Genomic DNA, 19,242 nt, shown 5'->3' on the forward strand with positions numbered 1-19,242 from the left:
TCCCTTGTACACCGAAACTGATCTTCCAGTTACTGAATTTACAATGTAAATCAAATTGTTGCTCTCCTGTAGACAAAGAGGCATATCAGGGATTAGGGCGAACTGAAGGTTGCACTTTTGTCCGCTTTTGTTGTAGCCTTTGTGAAGAACGATCTTTGTTCTGCTAGGGACTGTTGCAGTACTACTTGGGCTGTACAGAGTGTCTGGGTGGTTCACAGCAGCATGACTACCTATGAATGCCTATGGCTAGCCAACCCTAAAATCCACGTTTGGGTTGTCCTGAAAGGGCAGCACATAGTTAATTTCTTCATTTGTCATTGGTGTATTTTGTTGTCCGGGATAAGAAGAGGTGCTTGTGGTGTTTTCGGTCTTGGGTGCCTAAATAACATGGTTGGTTACTTGGGTGGGTTTCTGCTCACTCTTCTGCCTTAGGCAATCAGATGTCCTGGGCTGACCCTGTGCTTAGTTAAAGGGTAACTCTAATTTGTGGAGAGCCCTAGAATTAGGGCATATGAGATTTTCTCGAGATCATGCTTTTGCTGCTCTAGTCATTACCTGTGCTCAGTATGTCAGTATCTTGTCAAGTAGCACAGGTGTCCTTTTGTGCTTGCTGATGGTGGGATTCTGTGGATCAGGGGTCCTCAAATGTTTTCAACAGGGGGCCAGTTCACTGTCCCTTGGGGGGGCAGTGGGGGGGCTGGACTATAGTTTGAAAAAAAAAAAACAAATTCCTATGCACACTGCACATTAAAAATTAATTAAAATAAGATAAAATGTAAAATTAACATTTTAAAAATAACAATTAAAAATGTTTGCTTGCTAGCTCAGAGAAGGCCACAGCAGAGGTGCAGGAGCCCCAGCCCCGCTCTGCCTCAGCCTGTCCGCCCTGGGCTCAGCGAGGTGGCCACAGCTTACTTGGAGAGCCAGTGTGGTGTAGTGGTGAAGAGCATGGGATTGGGACTCAGACGATCTGGGTTCGAGTCCCCACTCAGCCATGGAGCCCACTGGGTGACTTTGGGCCAGTCACAGATGCTCAGCCCAGCCTACCTCACAGGGTTGTTGTTGTGGGGATAAGATGGAGGAGGAGAAGATGTAAGCTGCCTTGAGCCCCTTGTAGGAAAAAGGCAGGATATAAATAGAAATAAATAAATAAATAAATTGGAGAAGGCCTGTAGCCCGGGGACGTGGCTCACATAATTAAAAATAGATTTTAAAAGTTATGTTTTTCTTACCTTCAATCCTTTTTCAGTGTCTTCGTCTCTCTCTCTCTCTCTCTCTCCTGCCCTTTTCTCTTCTGTTTCCTGCTCTATATTCCTGCTCTGTATGTGTGCAATTGGGGGGGGGTGGAGAGCCGACGCACGCTCAGTTGAGCTGTTGCAATTTGGCGCATGCACTGGCTCTCTGCTCAGTTTCAAAGATTGCCTGCGTCGGCTCAGAGCTTTTGGACTCACTCAGAGATCGTTTTCTCTGGGCGATCCAAAACCTCTGAGGCAGGCCGGATAAATGAGCATGGTGGGCCGGATCTGGCCCATGGGCCATAGTTTGAGGACCCATGCTGAAGATGATACTTTGGGGCCATTCAAGCATGATTTTGGCACACAACATCTCAGTATGTGGCCAGGATCACAGTATTTTGGAAAGGCAGAGTGTCTGCCCAGCCCTCACTGTGATGGGCAGCAAGGAGCCAACCATTTCCATAAGAATGATTGTGGGAAACAGGGTTCTGACACTGGCCCCTTCCCCCAGTGATATAGGTCAACATAGGAGTAGTTCTGTACAATACATTGTTGTATACAGTTGCAGTAATATATACTTGTGCTGTAGATTGCATGCAACAGATTTTAAATGAGGCATCTACAGTTGCATTTGTTTGTAATTTACTTATACGTGCATATTCTTGAGATGTTTAGTGAAAAGATGGTATAAACATGTTTTATTAAATTATTAAATTAAATATTCCACTATGTTTGTTACATTTTTTTCTCCTAGAAACTCTCCTCAACCCCTGATCACTGTTCTTGAAAACAGACCTGATTGCTGGCCAGTTCTCCTGCAGCAGATTACAGCATTTTTCCAGCAGTGTCCAGAAAGGTAGAAAAAGCAGAATCTTTTTTAATTAAACTGAGAGTAGAAGATAAATCAACAGCGCTTAGGCAACATGCAATCCCCAACCCACCTTTTGTGTCCTGTAGGTTCTTGTTTGAATTTAAGCTTCAGAAATGAAACAAGAAAGCATGTTTCTCCTCCTCATGACTAGAAACTAATATGCGTATCATTTTTCCATAAATCAAAGCCCAGGAAGCAAGAGCAAAGCAGTATGTATTATTTAGGTTATAGGGAGCCAGCACCCCCAATTCTTGCTGCTATTCATTGTACAAAACTTAGCAGCACAATCCAGCATCCTTCCACTTCTTTAATGACAAGGGGGAATCACATAAAACTGTCACTTGGCAGCTGCTCTGTCTTGTAATGTGGTAATCTCACCCATTCATCCCCCCACCCATAATATATTCCAAGGGTTGTAAGCAGTGGTGCATTTATACTAACAGAAATAGCTTATTCTCTTGCAAAGCAGGGCATGTGATGTTTACTTGAGTCCCTCTTTCCTGCAGCTCCCTGTAGCCCTAAAATATGCTTCTGAGGTTTGGGAGACCCTCTGAAAGAGTGTATGATATAATGAAGTATGTGGAGGTGACAGCTTTGGGAATAAGCAGATTGGACGTGTGGCCTTTGTAACCAGTGCTTCCCACTCATGTAAAACTACCCGTGGATGCAACCCTAATTCTCAGTTTTTTGACAAATATAAAGATTTCCAAGTGCAGAGTTGCTACATTGACATATTTCTGAATTAGATCAACATCTATAGAACCTGTGATGAAAACACCACTTGTTTTTTTTTTTTTTTTGCTCTATTGTGGTTCAGCTTGTACATAATGTCATCAAATTCTTTGCTTCATCTGCAGCTTGGAAAGCTCATATGTCTCCATAATGAGACCATTTCTCAGGTACCTATACTGTGAGCCCTGCCAGGTACGGGAGCATGCCGAATTACGAATGAGTCTGCTTAGGGTCTTGCTGCAGCCTCGTGGTCCTTGGAACAAAGAGGAGCCCCCCGTCCTTGAGTGTGAGCTCCTTCAGCTCTTCTGTGACTTGGTTCCATACTGTCAGGTGAGGACTGTCTCTTGCTGGCCACCAGGGCACATCATCAGCTCTGGTGGAGGCACAGCATCCTTTGCTGCTGCTGAGAACAGCAGGCTACCTTAGGAGGCAGAGGGAGGGACAGGTGGCACCCAGAGCTCTGTCCTCCAGCACCTTGCCACTGGCCCCCACTCAGCATTTGCTGTCCGAGGCAGCTCCCTCTGCTTCACTTTATGGAAGAGCCTTGGAGGGAAGAGTACACAGTCGGGTATTGCACTGCAAAAGATTTATTCATATAACCTGCTTTGGGAGTCCTTTGCCTAAAAGGTGGCATGTACCTGTGATGATAGATAGAATTTTAACAAATGGATGTAATTTTAAAATAAGTCATATTTTAAAATGGCTGTCTAGCTGAGGTAAAGATGGTACCCCTGTCAGAGGAGGATCAGGGGACACATATTTTAAAATCCTTCATTTGTGAACAGAGGCTGTTTATTGTTTTGAGCACTTGAGGTAACAGGTTGGTTGCTGGATATCTGCTATCCTAGAATGAGGTGAGAGAAGACATGACTAGATGCAAGAAAGGCCAGGGTTTCTTCACTTTTTAATAGCTGAGTAGGAGTTTTAAGCAGGTGCCTGCAATACTAGGGTCTGTGAAAAGGAATCTGATTGCCTTTTGCATTGTGATGACCTGTGTGGAACATACAATAAGGTGTGATACTGTGCGAAAGGCAGGCAGAAGAAACAGACCTGCAGTGCCGACTGTGGCATGCATGTGAGACAGGCTTTTTTTCCATCTAAACTTGGCATGGAATTGTGTCTGTAGTATCCCTTCATCCCTTAAAGCAGTTCTGCCTTCTGAATGAGGCCGATGGTCTGTGATTTTTCTCCAGGGACTCTACAGCATGCCCCGTGGCTCCATTCAGTGAGCAATGGCTCAAGAACAGCTGCTGGGGTGTGTCGTCTGGAGTTCTTCTCCCACTGTTTCTTACACTTTCTGGCTGATTCATTTTTGAACCCTAGATCTTTATGGGGAGTTGGCCCCCCACTCCCACCACTGGTGTCTTTTTCAGCTCCTGAAAAATCCCCTTCCTCCTCCTCCCTTAGTATTCTGTTTTACAGAGGACCATATCTTCATGTTGTCATGTTTTTCATGATCTATTTTTTGGGTGACAATAACCCCTTTTGCTCTCCTCCTCTGGTTATTTGCCAGGGTTATACTCTTCCACTGTATTTTTCCTACTCAGTGTGGTCATGCTGGAGATGTAAATCCTTGTGAATGACACTGAAGCCAACGACTGCTTTGATCTGAGTAGGTGAAACTGGGAAATGTTAAATGAAAATTCTAGCTCTCTGTGTTATTTTCATCTGCAGCAAAAGTTGCTACTGGAGGCTGCCGTGATTGGGTGGTGCACAGGTGCAATGTGAACCAGCTTTCAGCATGGCTTCTTTCCTTTAATCCAGATACAAGACCTCCCCCAGGTCACAGAAATGCTGCTTTTTCTGGAGGCGCTATTCCAGAGTCTGCTGCGCTACCCTGTCTTTTGGAAAGCCCAGTTACACCAACTCTGCCTACAGTGTCTCTGCTTCTGTGAAGTCTGCCTACAGAGTACAGGGGAATGTTCAACTTTAATTTGCATAATGGAAGAAAATGTGGAGCTCTTGAAAGAGGTAGGCTGTAAATACAGAAGCAGAGAATTTTAAAAGGTGCCTTGAATAAAGGGATGCTGAACTGAGGGCCCGTGTGCCAAATATTGCCTTTCTAGGCCTGCCTGGGATCCCAACCCTGTCCTCCAGCATTTTCCAGATGCCCATGCCCCCTTGGCCCACTCCCTTTCTCCTGATGGTTTGGTGATTTCTAGCTTTCATACAGATTTTTCCTGTTTGGAAATGTTGAAATATTTCTCCTAAGCCTTAGTTGCCAGCAGTAAGAACCTTTAAGTGAAAATATGCTGCTAATTTTGCCCTGTCCACTTTTAACTTTGACTTCATCCACTGCTGGAAATTGCCCTCCAGGAGATTATCCAAAACTGAATTTGACCTTTTTTCTAAAAAAGGTTTGATATCCCTCTTCTAGTATCCCAGCTCCCAAATGGCTTATACCTCAAGAATTTTACAACCTGGTATGTAACAAAGTATGTCAGGCTATAGTATGAATGACACTGGTGTGTGGCTTAAAGTTTGCTAATTACAAGAAAGTTTGGCTTAATGTGAATGACAGACCTTTTGAAAGGAGCATATGCTTAGAAGATCCCAGTCACTTGGGAACTGTTCATAGGAAGCGACCTTGTTCAGACCTGTTCAGATCCATCAAGCCTGGTATTGTCATTGCTGACTGGCAGTAGCTTTACAAGGTTTCAGGCAGGAGTTGTTCCTAGGCCTATCTGGAGGTGCCAGACAAGGAGTCAGAGGCCTTATGCATGGGAGGCCTATGCTTCATTCCCAAACTCATCCCTACTTCCTCCAAAATCCTTCTGGACCATGCAGTTTTGGAATGCAGATTGTGGACTGGATGAGTCATTGTGCTTTGAGGTTCCCTGTTGGGGAAGAGGTAGCATAGAAGAATTCTGGACTTCTCCTTCAGATGTTAGTCTGCTGCAGGCAAGGAGGTTTTTTGCCCCTTTCTTTTTAATTACGCAAGACCATCTGGTCATTCTACTTTCTCTCCCCCTCCTTTACACAATAGGTCAGTTTTGCATGGCTGGACCATTTGCTTTCTCTGAACAAGGTTTGTATACCTGGGGCTTTGGCCTCCTGCTCTAATGAGGATTGGAGAAAGTGGCTGTCCTGTTGCAGTCCAGGAGCTGTGGACGCAGGCTCTTTCCAGCTCAGGGTTGCCAAGAAGTTACTTGTCATTTATCTAGGCACAGTGCTTTAAGGTACTCTGCACGAGAGGGACAGTTCCTTCCTAGAGCATGCGAAAGTATAATGGTGGCATGGGAAGTAACCTCTCTGGTCTTACCCAGTCCTATTATCAGCATAACTCAGGCAAGAAACAATATACAGCTCCTTCTTGGATAAGGGACCCTAAGATGGTTTTGGTGAACATGCCACACATGTATTCAACAGGCTGGGTTTTGCAAAAGGAGGTGTATATAATGTCGTCAAGCTTGTGAATTTCCACAGACTTTTGAGGTTGAAAAGATTTCAATGTGGATACTTTCCTCCCTGTTCTCTAGGGTTTTCCATTTGAGATGGCCTTAATTGGATTAGGGCTGCTCTTGCTGCAGGCCCCTGCGAGTCAGCAGAAGCCAATGTTAATGCTAGGTAAGGTTTTGTTGCAGGAATACCTTCTGCCCAACTCTTGTCCTTTTTTTTTAAACCCCAATAATTCAGTAATGTTAGTTGACATGTATTGATTCTACTCCTTCTAGACCTGCAGTCTGTGTATCAAAATAGAAATCGGACTATTTTTCTATAAAGTATTTGAAGGGAAAAATTATATTAATTGGAACTGACTCCTGAAGAAAAAGTGTTCCTGAGGTACAAAATAGGGCTGGATACATGTTATGTTCCATGATTTCTTATTTATTTAGCCCACAGTTGTGGAAAAAGTTTATTTCCTCTTATGTATTCTTGTTTTAGGAGCTTTTCATTACTTAATTTTATTACATTACGTTATTTTAGCCTTATTTTTAAATCCAAGTTACATTGCAAGTCCATTGTACAGTGTGTGAATCTTAGAGCAATACTTTTTTTTGGCATTTCTCTACTAGTCTTTAAGTAATTATGATAATCTGTGTGCACGGGAGCAACTAGCAAACCCTTGATTCTGTGTTTATATTTAGGCAAGGTGTTTCAGCTCTGATTCCATGCTACTTGTAAATGTAAGATGTAGACTGTACCGCTCCAGAATGTATCTGTCGAAATGGAGCAGCTGGGCTCTTTGTTCTACCCACCCGCACATGATGCTTGCTATAAGAAAGAGCATTGAGTGTGCATGCAGTGACCTCCCTGAAGGTCGAACTATGATAGCACCCAGAAAAGCTTATACCATGTGGTATTTTTGAAAATACATGTTTTTATCAAGTCCTGGGCATTGCGTTTTTCAGACTTCAGTTTTTTCAGGATGAGGCCCAGTTTGCATGATTGCGGGGTGGTTAATAGTGGCTTGTTAATCGTGCTGGGCATGTGCTGGTTGGAGTGGTCAGAAAACCACCCAGAACTTATGGCCATGTGCGTGTGGGAATCTACATTTAGATTTAAAGACTCTTCTCAGGGTTGAAAATCTGATAGTGCCCTTTGGACAAGGTATTTTATCATAGTGCCAAGCATTGTTTCTCAGAATGCTTTACACTTCCAGGCACAACCGTACACTTGCTTTTCAGCCATCAAGCTCCTTTCCTGTTCTGAAACTGGGACAACTCTGGCAGCGGCTCCAGTCCTGGTGATGCCTGCGCTGCAGATCTTATCCTCCACAGCTGTACAGAACTGCCTGGCTGAGGAGGATAGTGGCACTACCAGGCAGCAGTTGGCCATTAATCTTCTGGAAACCGTACAGCAGGAAGAATGGAAAGAACAAAAACAATTGGTGAAGTTTTCATTCTGACTTTATTTTTCTAGGGGGGGAAGAGGATAGTTATATTTCATCCAGTGCACTTCATGCCATTGCAAAGTCTGAACAATGTGAATGAGCAGCAGTAGCAAGACATGGGCAGTTTATATGCTGAGAGGATAGGCTATTTATGAGGGTATCTTGTAAGTAAGGACATGTGCTAGCTTGCAAAATGTAGATGTCTTTCTTGGGTTAGATGCTTCAATTCATCTCAGTGACACTGTATTGTACAGTGCGGGCTGTTGTAAATCAGAAAGCTGCTACTCCAGTTCCCAGCTTTCTTTTTCCATGAATTCATTAGCTGGCCCTCACTATGTAAGTCACCGTCTCTCAGGGCGACTTCACAAATTTTGTTTGTAAGGTTGCAAGTAGGATTTTGAAACTATATATAGAATGTAAAATGTGAATTGACAGCCAGGTCTTGGGGAGCACATGTATCATGTTCCCATGTTTATCAGAGGGAATCAGAAAAGAACATTTAGGAGCAAACGGTGGCTTTGTGCCATCCAGCCACATACATAATGCAGGCCAATAGAGAAATAAACTTAATTGAAGATTGTATTTCACTTGGATATTGTGACACCTCTCTTTTTAGAGGGCTGTTTTGTGAAGATTACTTAGATTGGTCTCCCCCAACTGGGCACCTTCCAGACTTTAGAATTCTGAATGTGTCTTGTTAAGAATGCTTTCTTTTAAAGCCTGCCACTTAGAAGAGATGTCTGCTGTCTTTAGTCTTTCTTACTTTTTGTTATAGCTTACTTTTATTATAATCTATTGGTTCTACTTACATCTTGCATTTACAAGCAAGCATACCTAGTCACAGTCTCTTACTGGTGAATCTGTGTTGAGGGATCTTAAATGTACACTCTTACGTAAGTGTGTTGTTGAATGATGGATAATGGTCAGCCATCAATTTAGACAGATTTAAAGGGGGATTAGACACATTCAGCAATGGCTACCAGTCAGGGTGGTGATGTGCCTCCAGGATCAGAGGCAACATACCACTGCATGCCAGTTGCTAAGAAACAACAGTGGGAGATGGCATTGTCCTGGTGTGTGGCTTGCAATTTTCCCATAGGCACTTGGTGAGATTGCAAAAGCTAGATAGTCCTTTGGTCTGATCCACTGGGGCACTTGAGTTTCCAGCAGTGCAATGTTGAGTGTGTCTACTCAGAAGTAAGTGCTACTGCTCTTGATGGTGCTTAGTCTCAAGTGGGTGTGCTTAGAATTGCTGACTGAAGACATAAGACCACCATGCTGATAGATTATACTGAGATGCACCTGGTCCAACATTTCCTTCTATGAAATGTCTATCAGAAAGTGGCTGATGATCCACCATAATCTGCCTTCTGCCTTCCTCTGCTACAAAATGTAATGCTGATTTATAACTTCAGAGTATAGCAGCTTTGAGTAGTGCTGAGGGCCATTCTTTTTGAAACCCTGATCTACAGAAGGTATTATTTTGAAAAGTTGACCGCACAGTCATATATACTATTATTCTGTTACTATATTGCATTTATGTTGCACCTTTGTTCCTCTTGTGAGGTACACTCCATTTTTATCTTCACAACCACAACAATAGGTGGCGTGCCCATGACTGTCCCAAAGTCATTCAGTCAGCTTCATAGCTCAATTTCCTGGGTCTTCAGTCCAACACTCTGCCCATCACACCGCACTGGCTGTTTAGAAGCAGTCACCAGCTAAAACAGCTATTTGTCTTGTTGGGCTGGGTTCCTCCAAAAATAAGCCAAAGGAGTCTTCTCTCTGCCTCTCTAATGCTCACTTGGAGGGTAGCAGAATGGAAACAGTGGCAGGCGGCGAGAGCCCTCTGGGAACAGTGAAGGGGCGTATTTCCCTCTAAGCGATTCCATCAGTCAAAGTGGCAACTTTGCAGGTGGCTGGATCTTAATTTTCGGCATGTGATAATTGAAAGCGATAAACAGGGGGGGTAACAGTTTTAAAAATATTCTTCTGCATGAAATGGGTTTTTGAAAGGTCATTTAAAGTACAGGAGCATTATACTTCCCATTATCCAAAATGAATTTACATTACATTGAGCAATATAATTAAAACGGGAGGTGTGCCATTCTGTGGAATGGCTCTGGCTGCTCATTCGAAAACCTCTTGGCAATGTCGCAACTTGAGAGCAAATTGTCTCCTTTCATGAATGAAGTCCCAGTGCATATGTTACTCTAGTGAGCTGGGAATTGCCCTTCCTCAGGCCTGGCTTGCTCCAGCCTCCCAGCTGACCTTATAAAAGGAAGTGGGCTGTTCACAGGGGGTTGATGGCATCACTTAGGACTCTCTTGCTGTGCTCTAACCATAGACTTTCCCTTGCTGTTCCCATTTCTAAATCAAGTGTCTCTTCTGGATCCTACTTGGTCTGCTTTCATGCTCATCCTTTAGTGTTTCTCCTTTGGTGTTTTAGTTTATCCAATTATGCACTTATGTTCTGCCTCTGGTTAAGTTTAATATTTATATTTTATTGATTTAGTTATTACCGTCATATACCACCCACTAGCCAAAACTCCTTGGAAGGTTCACAGAATGGGACTTAAAAACATACAATGGAAAAACATAAGAAAACAGAATGTGAAATTTTAAAAGGTTTAAACAACAACAGAATAAAATAGAAGTTAAACAGCCAGGAGCAATACAAAACCTTAAAAGTGCCCCCTTTTTTTAAACAAACTGAAAGACTAAAATATTTTGGAGAATATAAAAAGGTCTCCACCTGGTGCTGAAAAACCCTGCATTGTAGTTGTTAGGCAAGTCTTTCTGGGGAGGTATTCTGCAACCATCAGGGTGCAACCATCAAGAAGACCTTAGTAAGCCTTTTGGTGCAGGTGCTTGAAGGTGATGCTGAAAGAGATTTTTGCATGTCCTTGTTCCATGTAGCACAGGTAACTCTTGTGAAAACCAGCTCGCCTGGGCTGGAAAGCAATGCCACTGTGTTTTTCACCAAACCAGCTAGATCTTCTTCTCAAACATTGCCAGGGAAATGGTTATGTAGGAATCCTACCTAATTATGAACCAAGATGCTTCTTCCAGACCTTGATGTGTGGACTGGCTTCAGGTTTTGGAGAACTCTTGGGCAAGATGTGCTCAGTGGGTTCATCCCTCATTGGCTCTGTGCTCCATCACCATTGTCACTGTTTGGTCTTTCTGCTCATGCTCTTTCTCATTGCTGCTAGCACTTGCTTGCTTGGTGGACAGGAGGCCAAGGAGCAAGCAGGCAGAGGCTTCTCTTGCTGCTTCTCCTCCTCCTCCCAGCCATCATCAGGCCAGAATGAGAGGCAAGTGAAGAGAAGGAGCGTTCTTGTCAGATTGTTTGAGCTCTCAGCAGGTCCCAGCCATGCATATGCTCGGCGTTGATCCTGGTTCCACAGGTTAGCTCCTTTCTTTGCATAAGGGGTGATTTCTGTAGCTCCATCCATCATTCACCCCACTAGTCCCTACCACACTCCAGGGCAGGAGGAAAAACACATTTCTGTGCATGTGTTATGTCACAAATGGATATCTAGTAGCTAATATCTGAGTGTGGCTCTGTGAGACGTGCATTTTCAAAGATAGGTTTGTATTGTGCATGAGCTTTTTCAGAAGCAAACATAGAATCTGTTATAAAGCCCATGTCTAAATAGCCTGTTTGGCTTACAAGCCAAAAATGTATTGCCTCTCCTTCCTTTGACAGTGTTGATGATGATGAGTTGCTACCTTGGAAAATTCCACTTGAATGAGAAGGTGATTGCTCTCTGTACTAAGGAACTCCAGATCCTTTTAGCATAACAAAGACCTCAAATTGCTTGGAGCTCTCAACTTGCTAATAACTTTTCCTAGGGCGCTCTAGAGCTTTCTTACAGTGATTGGCATTTAGCAAGTACAGAGGGTTTGTAGTACAAGTATAATTGTCAACTCCACTTAGGAAATGAAGCCATCATTATCAACAGCAGTGTCAGTAATTTATCTGAAGAAAAGGGGTTTCACAGCTATGAAATGGTGTCATAGAATCATAGAACAGTAGAGTTGGAAGGGGCCAGGTGTTGTTCTTCACACATGCTTTTTAGGTAAATTACTCAGGAATCCTTTAATCCTTGGTTTAAACTAAGAGACTCCTCTTTGAAAGGTTTTTTTCGGGGGCTTGTTTTTGCCTTTCATCATTCTAGTGTGCTGTTTTCATTTGCCTCAGGCCTCTGGTTCCTGTTTCTTCCCCATAACCAGCACTTATGGTCCATTGCATGCTACTTGGAGGTTCCTTGCACTTGTGAGAGACCAGTCTTCCACATCTGACTGGTTATCTTCAGTGAAGTCCATGCTGCCCATCACAACTCAAGTCCCTGTCCACGTGTTTCTTCTGCTGGCCTACCTCCTTGTTCGAGAAAATGGAGACAGCCTCCGTGGCGTGTTGGCTGCCACTACTGAAGTTGCCAAAGCAGATTCATCTCAGGTGAGGATAACCGTTAGCAGCTGATGAATGCTTCTTACTTTTAATTTCATTTCAAAATGGCCTGGGATACCTAAACAAGACATCCCTGTTCTCTATTTTTATCTGTCCCCATCGATGGTATTTCCCTTATCTCCTTGGGAAGTCTCCTTGGGCAAGATACCCGTTTCCCTGAGAAAGGCTACCTTCTGAGTGGACCTGCATCCCATTCACTTGCCTTCTGTTCCCCTGGGCCCAGTGTGCAAACTCACCCAGAGGTAACTAAGGCACATGGAAGGCAACATATGGGGAGCCTGCTGCTGCTTTCATTATGAAAAAGAGTGGGTCAACAGGCAGCAACAGTGAGAAGAAGTGGGGGCAGCAGGAAGGCCGGTGGACCCCAGGTGGTGTCCTGCAGTGCTGCTCCCTGGCACTGGCCCTGTTGGTTTCTGTTCTACTGGTTCAGTCCCATCTCCACCTCCAATGGCCCTCTCCTAGTTACAGAAAATTTTAAAGATCACATTTCATTTGGAAGTTTCATTTGGTGCAGAACATGGCAGGTAGGCTGCTAAATGGCAAAGAATTTGTCCTGAAAGACTTTCACTGGTTGTAAGTTTATTTATTTATTCTTACAGTTATAAACCACTCCCATAGGCCTTCGGGGCTCTCTGGGCAGTGTATAATATACAAAATAAAGTTGTTTCTAGGTGCAATTTAAGTTCTTGGATTTAACATTTTAAAGCCCCAAGTTCCTTAGGACCTGACTATCTAAGGAATCACCTGTCTCACTATAAACCTGCTGGGGAATTAAGGTCCAGAGGAGAGACACTTCTGAGGGTGTTGCTAACTACAGAAGCTCCCTTGTTGGGCACATGCAAAAAAGCTGTCTCTTGTGTTACCTCCGAATTGCAGCATATGCTTTTGCAAGGTGTATGATTGGCTCAATTATCTTGTCCTTAGAAACAGTGTGAAGATACACTTTTTCAATCAGCTATTTAATATGTAGTCTTAATATTTGTACCCCTTTAATGTTATTTATTTTATTTGTATAACACCCAATAGCCGAAGCTCTCTGGGTGGTTCACAACAATTCATAACACTACAAACTATAAATATAGATAATGAAATACAACATATAATTTTGGTATGCAGAATCTGAAACAATTTACACAGCTTAAAACAACTGAAATAAAAATACTAAATGTGTTAAAAGGTAGCTGATATAAATCCTTAATCGTATTCCATTAAATACTATTTAATGCCTGGGTGTGAGGTGCTCTTAATCTGGCTGCAAAAAGAAGACATTGTCAGTATCAGGCAGACCGCAGTGCAGAGGTCATCTCATAATCCAGGGGTCACCACTAGGAAGATCTTGGGAGCTGGTTTCTCTCCTTCTCTCTCTCAAACAGCAGGCAACTCTTTGGCAAAAACATCTGGATTTCCATTATACATCTAGAAAGCTATTAGCCAACAAGGGAAGAGTGTCTGAGTACACACAGAGCAGTTTGCTGAACTCAAACTATAGAGGCTATTTTTGAGAACCCTCCTTTTCAGTAACACTGGGCCTCTCCCCTTTGGATGTACCCCTGTGGAGATGGGCAAACCTCCTAGATCTATGCGGGTCATTTGGTTGGCTAGTCCTCTCCTGAGGCTGTGTCATGGGGTCAGCGATCGGCCCAGACTCCTCTTGCTCCCCTCCCAACACTTCCCAAGGCCTGCCTGAATACCTCAAGATGACAGCCTTGAGATAAACTCTTCTTCCTCTGTTATCTGTTTTTCCATACACCACATTTCCCAGGCCTCATCCTCATCCTCATCCTCAAAGAGTCAGTTCTATCTGGTAACTGTGCCAAGAATAGTTGCCTCTTTCATTCCCAACAGAAGGTCCTCTCCTTTCTTGCTGCCCTGTGAATCTCATTCCATCTGTATTCAAGCCATGCCCTATTTTCTTTTATCATGCTCAACTCTGGAATACGCCACAGGAGCTTTACTCAAGAGTGGGTGCTCAGGAGCAGTCGTGTCAATGGGGCAGGTCATTTCTGCATTCCAGATTGACCAGGGGTTTGGCAGAAGGACCAGCCATATCATCACGAGAGAACTTTAGAGCCCTCTGCAAACTAGTTGGATCTGCTTGCCTCTGGAGCAACCGAACGTGGCAGGTCTGCCACCTTTGCAGCGGGGAAGTGCCACCTCAGCAGATGACGATCTGACCATGATAAAAGGACTGAATTTACATCCCTCACCCTTGAATCTCTATTTCCTTCCTGGCTGAAGAGAACAGGTCTCGACTGTGCTCTGCTGCATGTGTTGGGCCACTCCTACTGCTAAGCCACGTACACGGGAGGTTCTGGCATTTAAAAGTTGCATCTAGAGGCCTGAGGGCAGGTTGATAGGACCACCACCAAATCTAAGGCTGCAGAGAAGACCAGCACATGGCATTGTCATAGCTGTGTGTTCCTTACCTTGCTAGTCCTCTTCCCAATGTCATTTCTCTCTATACGCATAACCTCACTAATCGGGTCTCCCCACATCTCTCTTGGACCAGTAGCCTCCCTCCCAGCCAGTTGCTCACCAGAGATTCTGGTTAGGCAAGATGTTAGAGGGATGGTCTTGCCCCTCGTGTCTCCCCAAAGTTGTGGTCCTCAGATGGGTCACCCCCTTTGGCATCTTCCCCTTTAGTATCACCTTTGGGCAGATCAGAGCTCTCCCAGAAGACAGGCGCAGCTGGCCCAATCCATCTGGGAGAGTTTCTTCTTTATTGGCTATGCTCATGCTGGTGGTTTCCCTCACAGCATGTTCTTGTTTATCATTTCAAAGTGTTGTACTTGGCCTTGATAGATTTTTGTCAGGTGAGACTGTATGAAAATACGAATCAGTTGATCCATCTGGAGCAGCTTTTCTGTCAGTGACATGCCCCTTTTTTCATTTGGTATGAAAAAGGGCTCCTTCTTGTCTAGGCGTGGGGCAGAGCTGTATGTGATTGAGAAACAAATGTGGAGGCTACAGAGGGGACTTTGGACAGCTGAGCAAGTGTAAGTGAATATTCAGGAGAGCAAGAGTTCAACTTGATGTCCTGAAAGAGAGAAGGAGGGCACCTGTGGGCCTCCAGGTCATGTTAGACTCCAACTCTCATCAGCTCTAAGGACCAATGTCCAGGAATGAGAGGAGTTGTAATCCAGCCACCATCTGGGGGGGTGCAGGTTTCCCCAGAAGAATTTGACCCATTCCTCACTGATCTTTACATGGAGAACCCATCTGTATCTTCCTTCCAAAAGTTCAGTGAATGAGAGGGAGGTGTTTGCAATCAACCATGGCTGTTTGCAAATTTAAAATGCAATTGAGGCAGGGATAAGAGGGATCAGTTGTGGTTCTGGCTTGTAAGTTTTGAAGGTTCTTCCATACATAATCCTTATGCCATAAAAAGGGCCTCATACTGGAAGAAGTTGTAATGTTTTTAAAGCCCTTTCTTTCACCAAGAAGGTATTTTGCAACATCTGGCCCACTTATTTCTATCTTATGCTGCATCCATTTTTTTTCTCTTTCTTCTATTTTCCACTGGAACCACCATATATAGTGAAGGCGTGACCAGCAGTATCTGGTTGCTCTTCCCCTATTTTCCATATTTTTGTGTATATAGCACCCTTTTGTGTTCATTCCACCTTTTGTGGTCACTCTTTTCCAAAATGTGCACACTTTTCCTATGTGTGGCAGGTTACAGAATGCTCCTTGCAGATCACTCCAACCGATTGTCCAAGGTGTTGAACGGAGGGGAGAAGTTGGCCAGCTGCTACTTTCTTTCTCTGAGATGGTTCCCCTGGAATCCTCCTGCCTCAGATATGGAATGTTATGGTGGGCCCAGATGGGATTGTTTTCCATTTTAATCCAGGACAGTGTAGAGCTCTGAAAACAAAATAGATGTGTAGAGAACATTAATGTTTATATCAGTTTCAGACCCATATAGAGCACATTTAATTTGGGCAGATATGTCCATGCCAGTGTATGAATTCCAAATGGAACCATTTTCTAGGATAGTTGCCCTGCAGACAAGGATATGCAATTACTCCTGAACAAACACACATAGAAGGCTCAGCTCAGTGGTAAAATTTAGGTTTACATTTGGGAAAAATTAGTAGTGCTTTATAGCCACTTAGTAGTATTTTATAGCCATTTGAATGCCTTATGCCTTTACCAGAAGAATCGATGACCATGGGTCCATGCAAAGCACGCCACTCAAGAATTTACAAATATAAATGGGCCTCAGTGATTTGTTGTACCTTCTGCAAGTATAAAAGGCCGTATGCCAATGCACTGCAAATAACAAGCACACATTCAAAATGTTACTTGCATTTATCTGTAAAAAATGCATTCTATTGCTTTAAGGTGATCTCTGGTTCATTCTTATTAAAGAACTTGGCCTGGACTTTCTGCATCCCAAGACCAGGGAGGAAGCTTTAGGAGCACTGGGGAAGCAGACTGCTTGCCTCTTCAGCAGCCACCTGCAAGCTGTCCCCACCCCGCTGCCACCCAGTGCCTTTCTAGCAGTTTCCTCTGGCCTCGGGCTGAGCACATCCAGGTGTCATGGGTTCCCCCTTCCCCTGGGGCATATAAGCCCATGCAGTGCTCGGTGGTGGCCGGCCACCAAAGGGGGCGCACGCCCTTGAGTATCCCCTTCAGAATGCCGCAAGGATGAGGGTGTCTCTAAGTTTCCCCTCACTTGTTCCTGGCCTTGTACCTGCTAAATGTGTCTACGGCAGAATACGCCTAGAAAGGTGTTTGGATGAAGGGTGTGGGTCAAAGCGGGGAGGCCTAGTGAGTACAGTGATGGGTAGAGGGACACTGGCACTGGGAGGAGGACTAGTCAGGTAAGGGGAACATGGCCCGGACAGCTAAGAACCAACTTTGGGAGGGGCTTGGAGGCAGCCACAAGAGGAAAGTTGTTGTGTGACCATCGCCCCTCACATTTGTGGAATGACCCCCACAATGAATTCTGTGTGGCACCAACCTTGTCACCTTTTTGGCACCAGGTTAAGATAGCCCTTTATGCCAAAGGCTTTTAAAGGTATATATGGATATTCAAAAGCTTGAGCGGACAGCGTTACTCATCCCAGATGTTCTTACAGGACTACTCTTCATTGTATATTTTTAACTGGTTTTAATGTATGATTTTAAATGTTTGTATTTTGAAAAGAGCATATGGTCCTTTATTGTATTGTTTTTATGAATTGCTGTAAAGCACCCAGAGAGCTTTGGTTATTGGGTAGTATAGAAATAAAATGCATACATAATTTTTTACTTCATTTTTATTCCAATCTTCTACCAAGACATTCAGAACAACCCATCTTTTATTATCAGAACAATTCCACTGAGGTAGATTGATCTAAAAGATGATGGGGCTCTGAAGTACATCCAGTGATAACTTCATAACAAAGCAAGTCTTTAACACACATCTTCCTGTTCCTAGTCTGTCATTCCGTCTACTAAACCAGGTGGTAACAGTACCTAGTAAAAGTTCTTCTGTCCACTGTGAATTAAAATATTGCCATTTTGCCATTTTCCACATTCTGTGTAAGCTTTCTACATTCATTTGTTCAGGAGTTATTACACAGCCCCATTGCGGTGTCAGCCTTGAGAAATGGCAGCTATAAAATCATGCACCAGAATGGGAATGCCGACCCAAGTTTAATATGCCCCTTAATGGACCTGCATCCCATGCAGATGTTGGAACATTCTACACTTCTCATTCCATATGGGTGTCCATGGCAGATCCAGGACTTTTTGATCCAGGACTCTTCCCATCCTTTGTCTTACTATAATCTAAAAGCATGTTCTTAAAACATTAAGAGAAGTAAGACAGAACAGCTGCACAACAGGCTTTTGGTTGGAGCTGGCTGTCTCCTCGTTTGCTCCTGGTTTCCAGGGTTGCCTTGAATACATCAGGTGATCTCTTCCGTTTGCTGCCTCTAACATGCAGTTCTGCAACCTCATTTTCCTGTTCTGCTTCCTGTACATGAGTAGCTTTTTACTTCCCAGAAGAATGCTTTCATAGCAAGTGCACCTTCAATTTACTTGCTGGGTCAGCTGCCAGAAAGAGACAATTGTATGGTGTCCCATGCCCAACATTCTCTTCCCCTTCTTGCCTCTTCTCTTTCCTATGGTGATCCCCATCCTACACGTTCCTACACTGCTGTGCAGGAGGAGGTATATTACCATTTTCTTCTTACTTTTTAAGCAGGGCTGTTGAACCTCTGTCTACCCAAGGATGACATTTCATTCAGAGAACTTGGGGGCTGTACTCCATGCCTGGGTGGGGCAAAAGGCAGAAGGGGTAAAAATTTGACCTGTCCCCCAGTGTGTTGGCTTAAAGCTCTGACTGCCAGTAACGAAGTCTTAGAGACACTGCAATCTTTTAGCATGGGTTGAAATGTACAGAAGCCGGGAACCCACCAAATGATTGAAGGCTGGGGGATGGGACTAGGGTGATGCTGTGATGCAGCTCTAGCTGTCGCAGGCTTCCTCTCATGCTCGACCTGGCCTTAGAAAGTGAGCCAAGCTGAGAAGAGATCCGCAAATACTCCTGGAACGAAATTGCGCAGCCAGCAACCTCCTCCTACATCATATGTAGCAGCACAGACAAAGGCTGCTGCACGTCATGTGGAAGAGGGATGCCACTCGCACGGGGCTGGATTCTTGGCAAGCACCCCACGGATGCTGAGTGCGCATGCCAGGAACTCGGACTCACAGCTGTGGCAGAACAGACCAAAGTTCCAGGAGCCAGGGAAGTCGTCAGATTCCCACCCACAATACGGATTGTCTGCATCCCTAATGAGGGGAAGGGGCATGGCCCTTTAGTATCTCTTTTTAAGCATGCTGTTTCAGAGCACTTTTGGATGTGACAAAAGAAGTGGTACTAAACTGATGTGAGGCAACTTCGGCTTCAGGTTCTTTGTTGCTTGTTTGAGGCCCTTGAAAGCTGCACAGGCAGTTGCATGTATGTGTGAGTCAATCCTCAGTTTTTCTTCAGAGCCTTGTACCTTGGATCAGTCAACCAGCATGTTGTGCTGTAAAGATGCCAGCAGAAGTGCCAATCTAACTGGGGCAAATCACTTTTATATGGATGTGCCTATAATTA

General features: G+C 44.1%; 1 protein-coding gene across 4 annotated transcripts in view; it reads left to right on the top strand.

Moving 5' to 3' along the window:
- Nucleotides 1-19,242, top strand: part of FOCAD (focadhesin) — a 147,997-nt gene that overhangs the window by 18,334 nt on the left and 110,421 nt on the right. For all 4 annotated transcript variants that reach the window (XM_044427581.1, XM_044427582.1, XM_044427580.1 and 1 more), the window contains 6 exons: nucleotides 1,990-2,091; nucleotides 2,964-3,168; nucleotides 4,603-4,809; nucleotides 6,318-6,405; nucleotides 7,467-7,669; nucleotides 11,880-12,137. In XM_044427581.1, coding sequence (XP_044283516.1) covers nucleotides 1,990-2,091; nucleotides 2,964-3,168; nucleotides 4,603-4,809; nucleotides 6,318-6,405; nucleotides 7,467-7,669; nucleotides 11,880-12,137 — 1,063 coding nt within the window. The remainder of the gene's footprint in view (nucleotides 1-1,989; nucleotides 2,092-2,963; nucleotides 3,169-4,602; nucleotides 4,810-6,317; nucleotides 6,406-7,466; nucleotides 7,670-11,879; nucleotides 12,138-19,242) is intronic.

The sequence above is a fragment of the Varanus komodoensis genome, unplaced genomic scaffold (assembly GCF_004798865.1).
Source record: "Varanus komodoensis strain SLA01 unplaced genomic scaffold, ASM479886v1 scaffold19, whole genome shotgun sequence".
In the NCBI taxonomy this organism is placed as follows: domain Eukaryota; kingdom Metazoa; phylum Chordata; class Lepidosauria; order Squamata; family Varanidae; genus Varanus; species Varanus komodoensis.